This window comes from Moschus berezovskii, chromosome X (assembly GCF_049115385.1).
Source record: "Moschus berezovskii isolate FMDL1 chromosome X, NW_MosBer_1.0, whole genome shotgun sequence".
NCBI lineage: Eukaryota > Metazoa > Chordata > Mammalia > Artiodactyla > Moschidae > Moschus > Moschus berezovskii.
In genome coordinates this window covers 67,137,917-67,155,748 of record NC_142488.1, presented here as the reverse complement: position 1 = coordinate 67,155,748, position 17,832 = coordinate 67,137,917, and the positions used below count along the sequence as shown (strand labels likewise).

At 39.2% G+C, this 17,832-nt stretch overlaps 1 protein-coding gene across 9 annotated transcripts in view; it reads left to right on the top strand.

The window, feature by feature from the left end:
* The window catches only part of ATRX (ATRX chromatin remodeler), a 298,228-nt gene that overhangs the window by 80,820 nt on the left and 199,576 nt on the right, over positions 1 to 17,832 (top strand). For all 9 annotated transcript variants that reach the window (XM_055438642.2, XM_055438638.2, XM_055438636.2 and 6 more), the window contains one exon: positions 13,521 to 13,633. In XM_055438642.2, coding sequence (XP_055294617.1) covers positions 13,521 to 13,633 — 113 coding nt within the window. The remainder of the gene's footprint in view (positions 1 to 13,520; positions 13,634 to 17,832) is intronic.

Genomic DNA, 17,832 nt, shown 5'->3' with positions numbered 1-17,832 from the left:
AAGGTTCACGGTACACGTACTGTTGAAACCTGGCTTGGAGAATTTTGAGCATTACTTTGATAGCGTGTGAGATGAGTGCCCTGGTGTGGCTTTTGAACATTCTTTGACATTGCCTTTCTTTGGGATTGGAATGAAAACTGACCTTTTCCAGTCCTGTGGCCACTGCTGAGTTTTCCAAATTTGCTGGCATATTGAGCGCAGCACTTTCACAGCATCATCTTTTGGGATTTGAAATAGCTCAACTGGCATTTTATTACCTCCACTAGCTTTGTTCGTAGTGATGCTTCCTAAGGCCCACTTGACTTCACATTCCAGGATGTCTGGCTCTAGGTGAGTGATCAAACCATCGTGACTGTCTAGGTTGTGAAGATCTTTTTGGTATAGTTCTTCTGTGTATTCTTTCCACCTCTTCTTAATATCTTCTGCTTCTGTTAGGTCCATACCATTTCTGTCCTTTAATGAGCCCATCTTTGCATGAAATGGTCCCTTGGTATCTCTAACTTTCTTGAAAAGATCTCTAGTCTTTCCCACTCTGTTGTTTTCCTCTATTTCTTTACATTGATGTTTGCAGAAGGCTTTCTTACCTCTCCTTGCTATTGTTTAGGCCTCTGCATTCGAATGGGTATATCTTTCCTTTTCTCCTTTACCTTTAGATTCTCTTCTTTTCTCAGCTATTTGTAAGGCCTCTTCAGACAACCATTTTGACTTTTTGCATTTCTTTTTCTTAGAGGTGGTCTTGGTCACTGCCTGTTGTACAGTGTCATGAACCTTCATCCAGAGTTCTTCAGGTACTCTGTCTGTCAGATCTAATCCCCTGAATCTTTCTTACTTCCACTGTATATTTGTAAGGGATTTGATTTAGGTCATACCTGAATGGTGTTCCATGTCCAGTTCTAACTGTTGCTTCCTGACCTGGACATGGAATGCCATTCAGGTATGACCTAAATCAGATCCCTTACGAATATACAGAACTGGACATGGAAAAACAGACTGGTTCTAAATAGGAAAAGGAGTCCTTAAGGTTGTATAGTGTCACCCTGCTTATTTAACTTATGTGCAGGGTACATCATGAGGAACTCTGGGCTGAAAGAAGCACAAGTTGGAATGAAGACTGCCGGGAGAAATATCAGTAACCTCAGATATGCAGATGACACCACCCTTATGGCAGAAAGTGAAGAGGAACTAAAAAGCCTCTTGATGAAAGTGAAAGAGGAGAGTGAAAAGGTTGGCTTGAAGCTCAACATTCAGAAAACAAAGATCATGGCATCTGGTCCCATCACTTCATGGGAAATAGATGGGGAAACAGTGGAAACAGTGTCTGACTTTATTTTTTGGGGCTCCAAAATCACTGCAGATGGTGATTGCAGCCATGAAATTAAAAGACGCTTACTCCTTGGAAGGAAAGTTATGACCAACCTAGATAGCATATTAAAAAGCAGAGACGTTACTTTGCCAACCAAAGTCTGTCTAGTCAAGGCTATGTTTTTTCCCGTGGTCATGTATGGATGTGAGAGTTGGACTGTGAAGAAAGCTGATCGCTGAAGAATTGATGCTTTTGAACTGTGGTGCTGGAGAAGACTCTTGAGAGTCCCTTGGACTGCAAGGAGATCCAACCAGTCCATTCTAAAGGAGATCAATCCTGGGTGTTCATTGGAAGGACTGATGCTAAAACTGAAACTCTAATACTTTGGCCACCTCATGCTATGAGTTGACCCAGTGGAAAAGACTCTGATGCTGGGAGTGATTGGGGGCGGGAGGAGAAGGGGACGACAGAGAATGAGATGGCTGGATGGCATCACCGAGTCGATGAACATGAGTTTGAGTGAACTCCGGGAGTTGGTGATGGACAGGGATGCCTGGTGTGCTGTGATTCATGGGGTCGCAAAGTGTCGGACACGACTGAGCGACTGAACTGAACTGAACTGAATGGTGTAGTGGGCTATGTCATTCTTTCAAAAGTTATGCCCTGTACCTTTCCCTCCTGTTACAAGCAAATATTTAATTACCCATTATTTGTTTATAAAAAGACCAGTTTTGGTCACTATACTCATGATTCAGTTCTGTTCAGTTCAGTTGCTCAGTTGTGTCTGACTCTTTGTGACCGCATGAACCTCAACTCGCTAGGCCTCCCTGTCCATCACCAACTCCCAGAGTCCATCCAAACCCATGTCCATTGAGTTGATGATGCCATCCAACCATCTCATCCTCTGTCGGCCCCTTCTCCTCCTGCCCTCAATCTTTCCCAGCATCGGGGTCTTTTCCAGTGAATCAGCTCTTTTCATCAGGTGGCCAAAGTATTGGAGTTTCTGCTTCAGCATCAGTCCTTCCAATGAATATTCAGGACTGATCTCCTTTAGGATTGACTGGTTTGATCTCCTTGCAGTCCAAAGGACTCTCAAGAGTCTTCTCCAACACCACAGTTCAAAAACATCAGTTCGTTGGCTCTCAGCTTTCTTTATAGTCCAACTCTCACATCCATACATGACCACTGGAAAAACCATAGCCTTGACTAGACGTACCTTTGTTGGCAAAGTAATGTCTCTGCTTTTGTATATGCTGTTTAGGTTGGTCATAATTTTCCTTCCAAGGAGTAAGCGTCTTTTAATTTCATGGCTGCAATCACCATCTGCAGTGACCTTGGAGCCCAGAAAAATAGAGTCTGCCACTGTTTCCACTGTTTCCCCATCTGTTTGCAATGAAGTGATGGAACTGGAAGCCACGATCTTAATTTTCTTAATTTGAGCTTTAAGCCAACTTTTTCACTCTCCTCTTTCACTTTCATCAAGAGCCTCTTTAGTTGTTCTTCACTTTCTGCCATAAGGGTGAAGTCATCTGCATATCAGATGTTATTGGTATTTCCAGATTTCAGACATACTGTGTAATCCATTGGTGTGTTTTAAAGATAGCTGGTTATCTGTTGGAGCAAGTAGGTGAATGGGTGAAAATTAAAAATAAGGGTTTTTGTTTTTGTTTTGTGTTGTTTTTTGGCCAAACCATGAGGTTTATTAGTTTCCTAAGAAGGTATTGGACCTGAGCCCATGGCATTGTGAGCACAGAGTTCTAACCATTAGACCACAGGGAATTCCCAATATATAGTGTTAGATGTTTCCATTGTGAAATACTAGGTAACACATACAGAGAATCTTTCTTTCAACTACATGTAAATCTGTAAATATCTCAAAATGAAAAGTTTAATTTAAAAAAGGCTCGCTCCTTTACACATATGCTTATCCAATCAGTAATGCAAAAATGGTGAAACACTAGTAATTTTTAGAACTCCAGAGTTCCTCATGGAAAAAAGTTGTAAAACATTGAAGGTAAACAACATGGCCCATAGTTGAAAACACTGATACTAGAACTTAAAAGTTGTCTGAATTTCAGTCATGTATGATATGGTTATCTTACATTAGCACTTTAGATTTTTATTTTGGTCTACTTGAAGATAGGTAGATTAGATCTTACTGGTTATTTACATGAAGCCCATGTTGTTAATTGTGTATCTGTAAATATAAAGGGTGATCATATTCCTCTAAAATAGATTTTTAACTTTTTTTTAAGGTTTATTTATTTAATTTTGGTTGTGATAAGTCTTTGTTACTTTACTCAGGCTTTTTCTAGTTGTGGTGAGTGTGGGCTACTCTTAGTTGTAGTACGTGGGCTTCTCACTGTGGTGGCGTCTCTTGTTGTGGAGCACAGGCTCTAGGGTGTGCAGGCTTCACTAGTTGCAGTTCTTGGGCTCAGTAGTTATGGCTTGCATGCTCTAGAGTGCAGGCTCAGTGGTTGTGGTGCACAGGCTTAGCTGTTCCACAGCATGTGGAATCTTCCCAGGCCAGGGATCAAACCTGTGTCCCCTGCATTGTCAGGCAAATTCTTATACATTGTGCCACCAGGAAAGTCCTTTACTCTTAAATGATCATTTTAAGGATTTTTATATAGGACCTTGAATGATATAATGTTTAGTACTGGTTGATTAAGTTTCCCATTTTGGTGGAGGAGGAATAGAATGACAGCCACATCTGGATTTAATAAAAATAACTTAAAATAGTTCACAGTTATAAAACTGAGAAGTTAATGCATGCAGTTTTGCCTCAGAAAAAAATCTTTCAATTTACAAAAGGGTTGATAAGTGTTTTTTTTTTTATTTCTAAAAAAGAATTTTATTAAAAAAGCACAAATGCAAAGAAATGAACAGAGGAAAATTTATGCGTCGAACCTGGACTGGTCACTTATGATAATATACATGCTACAATTCCATTCTCTCCAATCATTCCGCCTTCACCCTCTCCCACAGAGTCCCAAAGACTGTTCTAAATGCCTATGTCTCTTTTGCAGTCTCTTATACAGGGTTTAGGTTTAGGTTATCTTTTATTTTCATTGGTATTTTTTCACTTTTATTTAGTTTTATTGGAGTATAGTTGCTTTATAATGTTGTGGTACTTTCTACTGTACAGCAAAGTGAATCAGCTATACATACACATGTAACCCTTCATTTTTGGATTTTCTTCCCATTTAGGTCAACACAGGGCATTGAGTTTAGTTCCTGTGCTATACAATAGGTTCTCATTATTTACTTATTTTATACATAGTATGGATAGTATATATATGTCAGTCCCAATCTTTCAATTCATCCCACCACCCTCTTCCCCCTTGGTATCCATTTTGTTCTGGAAGTCTGTGTCTCTGTTTCTATTTTTTAAATAAGATCGTCTATACCATTTTTTTCAGATTACATGTTTATGTGTTAATATAGTGTTTATCTTTTTGACTTCACTCTGTAATGCTGCTGCTGCTGCTGCTAAGTCACTTCAGTCGTGTCCGACTCTGTGCGACCCCATAGACGGTAGCCCACCAGGCTCACCCGTCCCTGGGATTCTCCAGGCAAGAACACTGGAGTGGGTTGCCATTTCCTTCTCCAATGTGTGAAAGTGAAAAGTGAAAGTGAAGTCGCTCAGTCGTGTCCGACCCTTAGCGACCCCATGGACTGCAGCCTACCAGGCTCCTCCATCCATGGGATTTTCTAGGCAATAGTACTGGAGTGGCTTGCCATTGCCTTCTCCTGCTGTCTCTTAAATAGATTTCTGTACAATTTAGAAGATATTCAAGAAAATAAATCTTAAGGAATACTTTGGAATTTGTCACAAACTAATTTTAGTGCACCTGAAAATCTTTCATTATTCACCATACTTTACTCTAAATGACATTTGTCTAATTCCAAAATTCACATCTGACCTTAAAGAGAAAAATTTTCAAATTAATGGGAAAAATTTTTAAGTATCAATATTTTTTCACCATTGGACTTCTGGCTGGTCTTGTAATTCAGGCTCTTCTGTCAGTGGGATTCTCCAGGCAATAATACTGGAGTGGGTTGCCATTTGTTTCTCCAGGGTATCTTCCTGAACCAGCAATTGATCCCATGTCTCTTATGGCTCCTGCATTGGCAGGCAGGTTCTTTACCCACTGAGCCATCAGGGAAACCGTAGTCTATAATATGACACAGATATGTTTATAGCTAAGAATGCTATCCTTCACAAAACAAAAAAGTTCTCCTGATTGTGTCCTCTTGTTTTAATTTTTACATATAATTGTACTGTTAATGAGCTGCATTGATTTAACCATAGTCTTGACATTGTTCAGCTACAGCATGAATTCATATGATAGCCTGTTTTGTGGTTGGATTGCTGTGAGTTCTAGGAATGAATACGATAATCATTATGCTGTATCATTTCTACATCATTTGCTGTACTTCTTTCATTTCTAAAATGCAGCTTTTTCAATGTTTGCTAATCTGTTGATGGAACAAGATGTAGAATGACATTGTGCCTTGTCTCTTCTTCTGGTTCCATTCTCTAATTGAAGATTTAAGGACACTGAGTGACTTGATAATATTTTTGGACATCTGACTGATTTCCAAAGAAAGGTTATGGCAAAAATAGAAACCATACCCTCTTGGTATCCATATTCTAGAGTCAGGTTTGTTTAAAGATTTTTGAAAACAACCCTCTCCAACAACCAAATCTCACACAAGACCTCTAGTTGCAGTATGCCTGTTACATTTCATTTCGTTTTCATTCCTTAAATATCTTGGATCTTCCCAAGCAAACATAGAAGAATGGTACAGAGGGGCCACTGGCCTTGGATCCCAGCACCCTGCTTGAATCTGGGAGGTGTTTGGCCTATGAAGGCCTCACAGATATTACCTGATTTCTAGTGGTTTTTTCTTAAAGTCTTTTATTTATTTATTTTTGGCTCTGCTGGGTCTTTGCTGCTAAGCGTTTTCTAGTTGTGGAGAGTAGGGGCTACTGTTTGTTGTGGTGGGCAGGCTTCTGGTTGCAGTGATATCTTCTGTTGCAGAGCACAGGCTCTAGGCACAGGACTTCAGTGGTTGTGGCACGTGGGCTCAGTAGTTGAGTCTCGCAGACTCCAGAGTGCAGGCTCAGTAGTTGTGGTGCATGGGCTTAGTTATCCTGTGACACATAGGATCTTCTTGGACTAGGGGTCAAACCTGTGTCCCCTGTATTGCAAGGCAGATTCTTAACCAGTGGACCACCAGAGAAGCTACATCTTAGTGTTTTAATGTATATTCTTTTGATGATTTGTGAGATTGGAGTGTTTTTTCTCCGAAATTTTTTGTTCAGTTCAGTTCAGTCGCTCAGTCGTGTCCGAATCTCCGCGACCCCATGAATCACAGCACGCCAGGCCTCCCTGTCCATCACCAACTCCCGGAGTTCACTCAAACTCATGTCCACAGAGTCGGTGATGCCATCCAGCCATCTCATTCTCTGTCGTCCCCTTCTCCTCCCGCCCCCAACCTTTCCCAGCATCAGAGTCTTTTCCAGTGAGTGAACTCGTCGCATGTGGTGGCCAAAGTATTGCAGTTTCAGCTTCAGCATCAGTCCTTCCAATGAACACCCAGGATTGATCTCCTTTAGAATGGACTGGTTGGATCTCCTTGCAGTACAAGGGACTCTCAAGAGTCTTCTCCAACACCACAGTTCAAAAGCATCGATTCTTCGGCAATCAGCTTTCTTCAAAGTCCAACTCTCACATCCATACATGACCACGGGAAAAAACATAGCCTTGACTAGACGGACCTTTGTTGGCAAAGTAATGTCTCTGCTTTTTAATATACTATCTAGGCTGGTCATAACTTTCCTTCCAAGGAGTAAGCGCCTTTTAATTTCCTGGCTGCAATCAGCATCTGCAGTGATTTTGGAGCCCCCAAAAATAAAGTCTGACACTGTTTCCACTGTTTTCCCATCTAGTTCCCATGAAGTGATGGGACCAGATGTCATGATCTTTGTTTTCTGAATGTTGAGCTTCAAGCCAACCTTTTCACTCTCCTCTTTCACTTTCATCAAGAGGCTTTTGAGTTCCTCTTCACTTTCTGCCATAAGGGTAGTGTCATCTGCATATCTGATGTTATTGATATTTCTCCCGGCAATCTTGATTCCAGCTTGTGCTTCTTCCAGCCCAGCGTTCCTCATGATGTACTCTGCATATAAGTTAAATAAGCAAGGTGACGTACAACAACAACCTTGACGTACACCTTTTCCTATTTGGAACCAGTCTGTTGTTCCATGTCCAGTTCTAACTGTTGCTTCCTGACCTGCATACAGGTTTCTCAAGAGGCAGGTCAGGTGGTCTGGGATTCCCATCTCTTTCAGAATGTTCCACAGTTTATTGTGATCCACACAGTCAAAGGCTTTGGCATAGTCAATGAAGCAGAAATAGATGTTTTACTGAAACTCTCTTGCTTTCTCCATGATCCAGCGGATGTTGGCAATTTGATCTCTGGTGCCTCTGCCTTTTCTAAAACCTGCTTGAACATCTGGGAGTTCACAGTTCACATACTGCTGAAGCCTGGCTTGGAGAATTTTGAGCATGACTTTACTAGCGTGTGAGATGAGTGCAATTGTGCGGTAGTTTGAGCATTCTTTGGCATTGCCTTTCTTTGGGATTGCAATGAAGACTGACCTCTTCCAGTCCTGTGGCCACTGCTGAGTTTTCCAAATCTGCTGGCATATTGGGTGCAGCACTTTCACAGCATCATCTTTCAAGACTTGAAATAGCTCAACGGGAATTCCATCACCTCCACTAGCTTTTTTCGTAGTGATGCTCTCTAAGGCCCACTTGACTTCACATTCCAAGATGTCTGGCTCTAGGTCAGTGATCACGTTATCGTGACTATCTTGGTCTTGAAGATCTTTTTTGTACAGTTCTTCTGTACATTCAATATTACAGTAATCCAGGCCTATGCCCCAACCAGTAATGCTGAAGAAGCCGAAGTTAATCGGTTCTATGAAGACCTACAAGACCTTTTAGAACTAACACCCAAAAAAGATGTCCTTTTCATTATCGGGGACTGGAAGGCAAAAGTAGCAAGTCAAGAAACACCTGGAGTAACAGGCAAATTTGGCCTTGGAGCTCGGAATGAAGCAGGGCAAAGGCTAATAGAGTTTTGTCAAGAGAACGCACTGGTCATAGCAAACACCCTCTTCCAACAACACAAGAGAAGACTCTACACATGGACATCACCAGATGGTCAACACCGAAATCAGATTGATTATATTCTTTTCAACCAAAGATGGAGAAGCTGTATACAGTTAGCGAAAACAAGACCAGGAGCTGACTGTGGCTCAGATCATGAACTCCTTATTGCGAAATTCAGACTTAAATTGAAGAAAGTAGGGAAAACCACTAGACCATTCAGATATGACCTCAGTCAAATCCCTTATGATTATACAGTGGAGGTGAGAAATAGATTTGAGGGACTAGATCTGATTGATAGAGTGCCTGATGAACTCTGGATGGAGGTTCGTGACATTGTACAGGAGACAGGGACCAAGACCATCCCCATGGAAAAGAAATGCAAAAGAGCGAAATGGCTGTCTGAGGAGGCCTTACAACTAGCTGTGAAAAGAAGAGAGGCGAAAAGCAAAGGAGAAAAGGAAAGATATAAGCATCTGAATGCAGAGTTCCAAAGAATGGCAAGGAGAGATAAGAAGACTTCCTCAGTGATCAATGCAAAGAAATAGAGGAAAACAACAGAATAGGAAAAACAAGAGACCGCTTCAAGAAAATTAGAGATTCCAAGGGAGCATTTCATGCAAAGATGGGCTCGATAAAGGACAGAAATGGTATGGACCTAACAGAAGCAGAAGATATTAAGAAGAGGTGGCAAAAATACACAGAAGAACTGTACAAAAAAAAAATTTTTTTTGTTACATAGTTATATTCGATTTAAAAAATTTTTTTGTCTTTTATTCATTTATGTACTCATCGTGTTGCTCAGTTGTGTCTGACTCATGCGACCCCATGAGATTGGAGTAGTTTTTCTCCCAGTTCTTTTTTTACATAGTTATATTCCATTTTGTTTAAAAAAATTTGTCTTTTATTCATTTATATACTAGGAATTTATTATTGTTATTATTATTTTTGGTCGCACTGTATGGCATATGAAATCTTAGTTGCCTGACCAGGGATTGAATCCATTCCTGCTGCAGTGGAAGCCTGGAGTCCTAACCATTGGACCATCAGGGATTCCCAGTATTATTTAATATAATAAGAATCTTTTTATTTTCAGATAGTTTTGCTGACTAAATTTTATTTATGGATTTTTGGGGGGAGGTGAGTGCACAACTTTTATGTCTTACGTTTTATTACATACATTCTTAAATTCCATCCTCTACTTTTTATTTTCCATTGAAGTAAAATTCACAAAAAACAGAATTTAACATTTAAAATCATTTTAGTTTATAATTCAGTTAATTTTTTTTTATTAAATTCACAGTATTGTACAACTGTTCAGTTCAGTCGCTCAGTTGTGTCCGACTCTTTGCAACCCTATGAATCACAGCACGCCAGGCCTCCCTGTCCATCACCAGCTCCCAGAGTTCACTCAAACTCATGTCCACAGAGTCGGTGATGCTATCCAGCCGTCTCATTCTCGGTCGTCCCCTTCTCCTCCCGCCCCCAACCTTTCCCAGCATTAGAGTCTTTTCCAGTGAGTGAACTCGTCGCATGAGGTGGCCAAAGTATTGCAGTTTCAGCTTTAGCATCAGTCCTTCCAATGAACACCCAGGATTGATATCCTTTAGAATGGACTGGTTGGATCTCCTTGCAATCCAAGGGACTCTCAAGAGTCTTCTCCAACACCACAGTTCAAAAGCATTAATTCTTCGGCGATCAGCTTTCTTCACAGTCCAACTCTCACCACTTTCTAAAGCTAGAATATTTTCATTGTCCCCAAAGATAACCCATACCTCCCAGTTTCCCTCTTCTTCCATCCCCTGGGCACCCAATAATCTACTTTCTCCCTCTGTAGATTTGCCTACTTGGACATTTTACATGTATAAATAGAATCATCCAATGTGTAGGAATTTGTGTCTACCTTTTTTATCATAAAGTTTCCAAGATTCATCCATGTTTAGTATGGATGAATATTTCATTCCTTTTTATTGGGTTATAATATCCCATTATTTATTTATCAGTTGATGGATATTTGGATACTTTTCGCTTTTGGCTTTTATAAATCTTGTTACTGTGAACTTTGTATAGTTTTTTGAGCATGGGCATAAGTTTTCATTCTCTTGGGTATATATCTAGGAGTGGAATTGCTGACCACTAAAATGTTTTTCATACTGACTGTCCCATTTTACATTTCCACCATCAATGTATATAGGTTCCAATTTCTTTACATTCTTGCCAACCCTTTAGTTTTAAAATATAATTATCATATTCATCCTAATGAGTATAAAATAGTATCTCATTGTGGTTTTGATTTATATTTTGTTCTAATGACTAATAATCTTGAGCATTTTTCATGTGCTTCCTGGCCATTTGTGTATATTCTTTGCAGAATTGTATATCTACGTTCTTTTTTTTATTGAAGTATAGTTGATTTGCAATGTTGTATTAATTTCTGCTCTACAGCAAAGTGGTTCAGTTATATATACATTCTTTAAAAAATATTCTTTTCCATTGTGATTTCACATAGAATATTGAATATAGTTCTCTTTGCTATACAGTAGGACCTTGTTGTTTCTCCATTCTGTATATAAAAGGTTATGGAGAAGGCAATGGCAAGCCACTCCAGTACTATTGCCTAGAAAATCCCATGGATGGAGGAGCCTGGTAGGCTGCAGTCCTTGGGGTCGCTAAGGGTCGGACACGACTGAGCGACTTCACTTTCACTTTTCACTTTCACACATTGGAGAAGGAAATGGCAACCCACTCCAGTGTTCTTGCCTGGAGAATCCCAGGGACAGGGGAGCCTGGTGGGCTTCCGTCTATGGGGTCACACAGAGTCGGACACGACTGAAGTGACTCAGCAGCAGCATATAAAAGGTTAAATCTGCTACCTCCAATTTTCCCACTCTAGCCCTCCTCCTACTCCCCTGTCCCATTTAGCAAACAACAGTCTGCTCTCTAGAGCTGATTCTGTTTCTGTTTAATAGGTTCATTTGTGTCATATTTTAGATTAAACATGTGAATGATATGTGGTATTTGTTTTTCTCTGAGTTACTTCCCTAGTATGATAATCTCTAGTTGCATCCATTTTGCTGCAAATGGCATTTTTTTGTTCTTTTTATGGCTGAGTGATATTTCAGTGTGTGTGTATGTGTATGTACCACATCTTTTTACATTTTTTATTTATTTTTAATTGAAGGATAATTGCTTTACAATATTGTGTATGTTTCCACCATACTTCAACATGAATTAGTCATAGGTATACATATGCCCGGAGAAAGCAATGGCAACCCACTGCAGTACTCTTGCCTGGAAAATCCCATGGGTGGAGGAGCCTGGTAGGCTGTAGTCCATGGGGTCGCGAAGAGTTGGATAAGGCTGAGCGACTTCACTTTCACTTTTCACTTTCACACATTGGAGAAGGAAATGGCAGCCCACTCCAGTGTTCTTGCCTGGAGAATCCCAGTGACGGGGGAGCCTGGTGGGCTGCCATCTATGAGGTCGCACAGAGTCAGACACGACTGAAGTGACAGCAGCAGCAGCAGCAGTATACATATGTCCCTCCCTCTTGAGCTTCCCTCCCACCTTCCACCCCATCCCACTCCTCTAGGTTGTTTCAGAGTACCAGTTTGAGCTCCCTGAGTCATACCTCAAATTTCCACTGGCTATCTATTTTACATATGGTGATGTGTATCGATATACCACATCTTTATTCATCTGTCAGTGACCATTTAAGTTGTTTCCATGTTTTGGCTATTGTGAATAGGGTTGTTATGAACATTGCAGTGCATGTATCTTTTTGAGTTATAGTTTTGTCTGGATAAATGCCCAGGTGTGGGATTGCTAGATCAAATGGTAATTCTGTTTTGTTTTAGGAGGAACCTCCATAGCATTTTCCACAGTGGATGCACCAATTTACATTCCCACCAACAGTGTAAGAGGGTTCCTTTTTCTCTACACCCTCTTTAGCATTTGTTATTTGTAGACTTTTTAATGATGACCTTTCTGACTGGTATGGTATTTCATTGTAGTTTTGGTTTGATTTCTCTAGTAATTAGAAATGTTGAACATCTTTTCTTGTGCCTATTGCCCATCTCTATGCCTTCTTTGGAATACGGTCTATTTAGGTCTTCTGCCCATTTTTTGATTGGGTTTTTTGTTTGTTGTTGAGTTGTTGTATATCTAAGTTCTTTAAAACCCATTTTACAGTTGGGTTTGTCTTTTTATTGTTTAATTGTAAGAAGTCCTTATATTATTAAAAGGATATATATTATATAAAAGGGTATTAATGCCTTTTCAGATACATGATTTGAGAGTAGTTGTCCCCAGTTAAATGGGTTGTCTCTTCACTTTCTTGATGTTATCTTTTAATACATAGAGGATTTGAATTTTTTGCATTTTAAACTTTTATTCTTTTGTAACCCTGTTGGATTACAGATGCACCTTTTATATAACTTAGTAGGATATACTGCAATAATACACTTACATAAATATGTCCATGGGAATCTGTGAGCTCTAAATCCCGTTCTATGTATTATTTATCCTTGTGTTTGTCATTTATAAAATTACTCTGTTCTAAGCAGAAAATAGAGTAATAAACAAAAAAAAGGCTTCCAGAGAGTAAGTGCTCAGGAAATATTGAAAAATGAATGAATTATTATTGTAAATGATGTAAAGCAGAATCTCATACTATTAATATTTTCCTTGAATTATACTTTTTTATTTTAAAAATATTTTATTCATGTATAGAGTTTTTAATTTCTGTCATACAGCTCAGTGATTCACACATTATTTTTCAAATTATTTTCCATAATGTTTTATCACAGTCCTTGAATTATACTTTGTAGATAAGTGTACATGTAAAGTTTGTTACTCATGTTTTCATATCCTCAGTGAAATAAAGAAAATATATTTTCTTTAAGTTTTATTTTGAGTACGCATTCTTTCAGACCACTTACAGTGTAGATAGATTTTCAGTTTACTAAACTATATATTTAATTCAGTATATGACGTGGTAAATAAGGATATTCTTAAAACTTTTGTTTTAACAGTGAAAGCAAGTTGAATACATTGGTGCAGAAGCTTCATGACTTTCTGGCACACTCATCAGAGGAATCTGAAGAAACAAGTTCTCCTCCAAGACTTGTGATGAACCAAAGCACAGGTAAATTGGAAAAAAGAATTGCAATATCTTCTATTCTTATTTACCTTTTATTTTTGAGGAGCTGAAGCTATTAAAGTTTTTAATAGCCCCTGTGTTTCTAGGAGTTAGATAATATCTGATATTATAGATTTTGATTCAGATAAGTAAAAAATGTAAGATTTCATGGTTTTAGGTGCTTAGAGAAGCATACACTGAAGGTTTTATTTGTAATGGAAATGTCTTATAGAAGTGGGTGATGAATGTTAACTTTAAAATAGATAGGAGTGGGAGCAGTACAGAAATATGTTATTCTAAAAAGTTATTCATGTGTTATGAGTTATGTTTTTATGTTGTTTGATAACTTCTTAGCGTAGATTTGGTCCATACATTTTTTAAATACAAAACAACATCTCCTTTTTACCACCTTTTTTTCTTTTGAAAAGTATTTTGTTTGTGATGATTACCATCATTTGTTTTCAAGTTTTTAAGGGTAGGCGCATATAGAAGAGGTGAACATGCACACAGGCATGCACACATACACACACAAACACACATAGGCGTACTTGTACACAAACACAATATGTATAAGAAGTATGAAGAGTGGTAGATCACAATGAAGAGTTCAACCGTATGTGTAATTAGAGTCCCAGAAGGAAAGAAGAGAGAATGGTTCAGAATCTGAGTTTGACGATATACTCGCTGAGCATTTCCTAAAAGTGAAGAAAGACATCATGTAGATTCATGAAACACTGTGAACCTCAATCAGGATAAATGGAAAGAAAACTACAACTAAGTAAATCATAATAAACTCCTAAAGAACAAAAACCAAGAGAAAAATCTTAGGAGCAGCTGGAGGAAAAGAGTCATTGCTTTTTTAATGTTGAATGTTTTTGAACAGTAACACTGATAGCTCATTTGACAACAGTCATGTTAGGAGCTGGATGATAAAGAAATGATTTATTTAAAGGGCCAAGTGAAAATAATTGCTAGCATAGTCTACTCAGTGAAAACATCTTTCACAAGTGAAGGTGGATAAGGATAGAGATGAGAACTTTGGACTTTTCCTGACAGTCCAGTGGTTAAGACTCTGCCCTTCTACTGTAGGGAGCATGGGTTTGATGCCCGATGAGGGAACTAAGACTTAGCATGCCATGAGGCATGGCCAAAAAAAAAAAAATTAAGAATGATGTCAGCATACGTACACTAGGGGAAATACCAAAGGGTTTTCTTAGAAGGAAAATAATTTGAAATGGCAGCATCAAAATACAGGAAGTTATAAATAACAATGGAGTTGGTAAATAGGTGGAAAAAATGAAATATGTACTTTTATCTAATCCACAATCTCTACTCTTAATTCATAAATTGCCCAACAGTGTTTTCACAGGTAAGTCCCCTACCCTCCCAAGACCAGGATCCCGTTGAAGAGCCCACACTGTATATAAGTTATTTGGTCTTTAGCCTTTTCAAATCTCAAACAAGCTGGAACCATGACATTTTTCAAATGTATAGATATATTATTTTGGTGATTGTCCCTCAGTGTTCATTTGTCTGATTAGTTATAAAATTAGATTGAGGTTTTTAAGTTTTGGCAGGATTGCCGTGTAAGTGGTGTTATGTTCTTGTCCATACATCATATCACAAAGCACATGATGAAGTTTCCTCCTTTATTGGTGATGTTAACTTAAGTTATTTGGTTATGGCTGTTTTTCTAGATTAAACCACTATAAAGTTATGATTTATTCCTTTGTAAATACCTAAAAAGTAATTTGTTGAAGATTACTTTGAAACTGTTTAGATATTCTTTTCATCGTCAAAAATTAGCTTTTATTTTTTTTAATTGCAAATTATCACAAACTTGGCAGCTTAAGACAACTCAAATTTATTGTCTCACAGTTCTGTGGATCTGGAGTCCAGGTGGGCTTTGCTGAGCTCTGCTCAGGGAATCACATGGGCTAAGTCAAAGTGATAGTAAGACCGTGTTCCTTTCTGTAGAATCTGGAAAAATCCATTTTCATGCTCATTCAGGTTGTTGACAGAATTCAGTTCATTGTGGTTGTAGGTCTGAGGTCCTTATTTCATGCTATTGGCCAGGATCCTCTCAGCTCCTTAATTTCCTCTCACATGGCCCTTTCCAACTTCAAAGCGAGCAATAGCGCATTGTGTCATTCTCATGCTTTGAGTTTCTCTGACTTAGCCTTTTGCTTGCTTCTTTTGCATCTTCTGCCATGAATTAGAGACATGTTTCTATTTTAAGGGACCCATGTGATTAGATTAGGTCCCTTCCTTCTCACCTCTCCCAAATGAGCTCCCATTTTTTAAAGTCACCTGTGCCATTTTATGTAGCAAAACAATGGGAATGTTATTTCCTCGCATTCACAGGTTCTGTTGATTAGGGGCATGAAATCTTGGGGGCCATTCCTAGAAATTCTGCCTGTCACCACATCCATTTATGATTCTTGGCTCAATGGTATGTTACTATGATGGTTTAAAATGGTGATGTCCTATTATTACTTCTGTCTTTTCTGTAAGGGAGATGTTTACATCACTATGCTCTCTATTTGTTTATATTAGTGTATGCTAGCATTTTTTTCTTTTTTCCTGAACGTTTTCTTACTGTCATTATTTTAATGTTCAAATTGTACCAATATTGGCTAGTGGGAACCCCTTTTGTATGGCTCTTGTAGACCTTTTCATAAGTCTTCATCAACCTTGAGCACTTTTCTTACTTTCTGCCCTCATAAGATGTTCAATATTTACTTTGCACTGTCTGTTCCCCAGCCCTGGAATCAGTTATTTCTCCAAGAAGTTCTGATTCCTTTTAGTGGGGTATAGTGTTTAGAAAGCAGTATCTGGGTGTATGTTGTGCTCATTGCTTTTAGGATGTCTTCACTTCCAGGCTCTTTAGTAGGGAAAGGCGATATATGTAATGTATTTTCATGTGTTGATATTGATACTTTTAGTTTTACTTTGGACTGCAGACCTCATTCTGATCTTCCTCTTTTCATATTTTAACTTCTTACTGCAACGGAGAGAAAGGTGGTTCCCATTATCCTCAGTTTATGTACTCAGTTGCTTAGTCTTCATTTTGTCCACAGTTTCAAATTTACATGCTAAACTATCACAGTAAAGAAACAGATGCTGGGAAGGATTGGGAGCGGGAGGAGAAGGGGACGACAGAGAATGAGATGGCTGGATGGCATCACTGACTTGATGGACATGAGTTTGAGTGAACTCTGGGAGTTGGTGATGGACAGGGAGGCTTGGAGTGCAGTGATTAATGGGGTCGCAAAGAGTCAGACACGACTGAGCGACTGAACTGAACTAGTGTTAAATACTTATTTAAAGTTCTGTCTTTAGAATGAAATTATATTGTCACAGTTCTAAATTTAGTAGTTAGTTGGGGAGTTCTGCTTCCAGTAGTGGCAGAGTAGCTCTTTTTGGATAAACAGGTTATCTCCCACAGATGCCAATGATAAATTCTGACCAAAATACTGAAAACAGTGATGAAGTAACTGATTAGTGACACAAACCAGACACACACTGGAATAGAGTTAACATATGGAAGAAAGAAGTATTCTTTGCTCAATTCCCAATTGTTAAGCCTTTTTCCTTAGGAAGGGTGCCAGTTAGCTCCAGCAGTGGAATTTCAGACTTGGATAGCCCTCTTCTTCTAGATATGCTGCGTGAGCTTGCAGCCCTATTAATTTTGATAGCCTCCTGTGTCTAAGGTTGAACCAGCATAAAACTCGCATTTGGTCCAAGGTGGCGGTATAGGAGACCTGGGTTCAATTCCTGGGTCAGGAAGATCCTCTGGAGAAGGAAATGGTTACCTACTTCAGTATTCTTCCCTGGAGAATCCCATGGACAGAGGAGACTGGCAGGTTACAATCCATGGGATTGCAAGAGTCGGACACAACTTAGTGACTAAACCACCACCATCACCTTGATGAGATGAGTGGAATGTAGTCCATGCTCTCTAGCTGGCCTGCCAAGGCACTTCAGCCTGCTCCTTGCCCATACAAGGTATAGCCATAGTGGCAGGGCAGCCCAAGTGTGCAGTGCCCTAGGATCCCCTGGCCTATGATATATTAGGCTTCAGCCGACCTGCCAAAACTGCCTGGCACATTCAGACTAAATAGGAGATGCTCTTAGCAGAGATTATGCCTTCAAGACCAAGAGAGGTACCTGTTTTGCCAGATGTGTAGCATGAAACCCAAAGT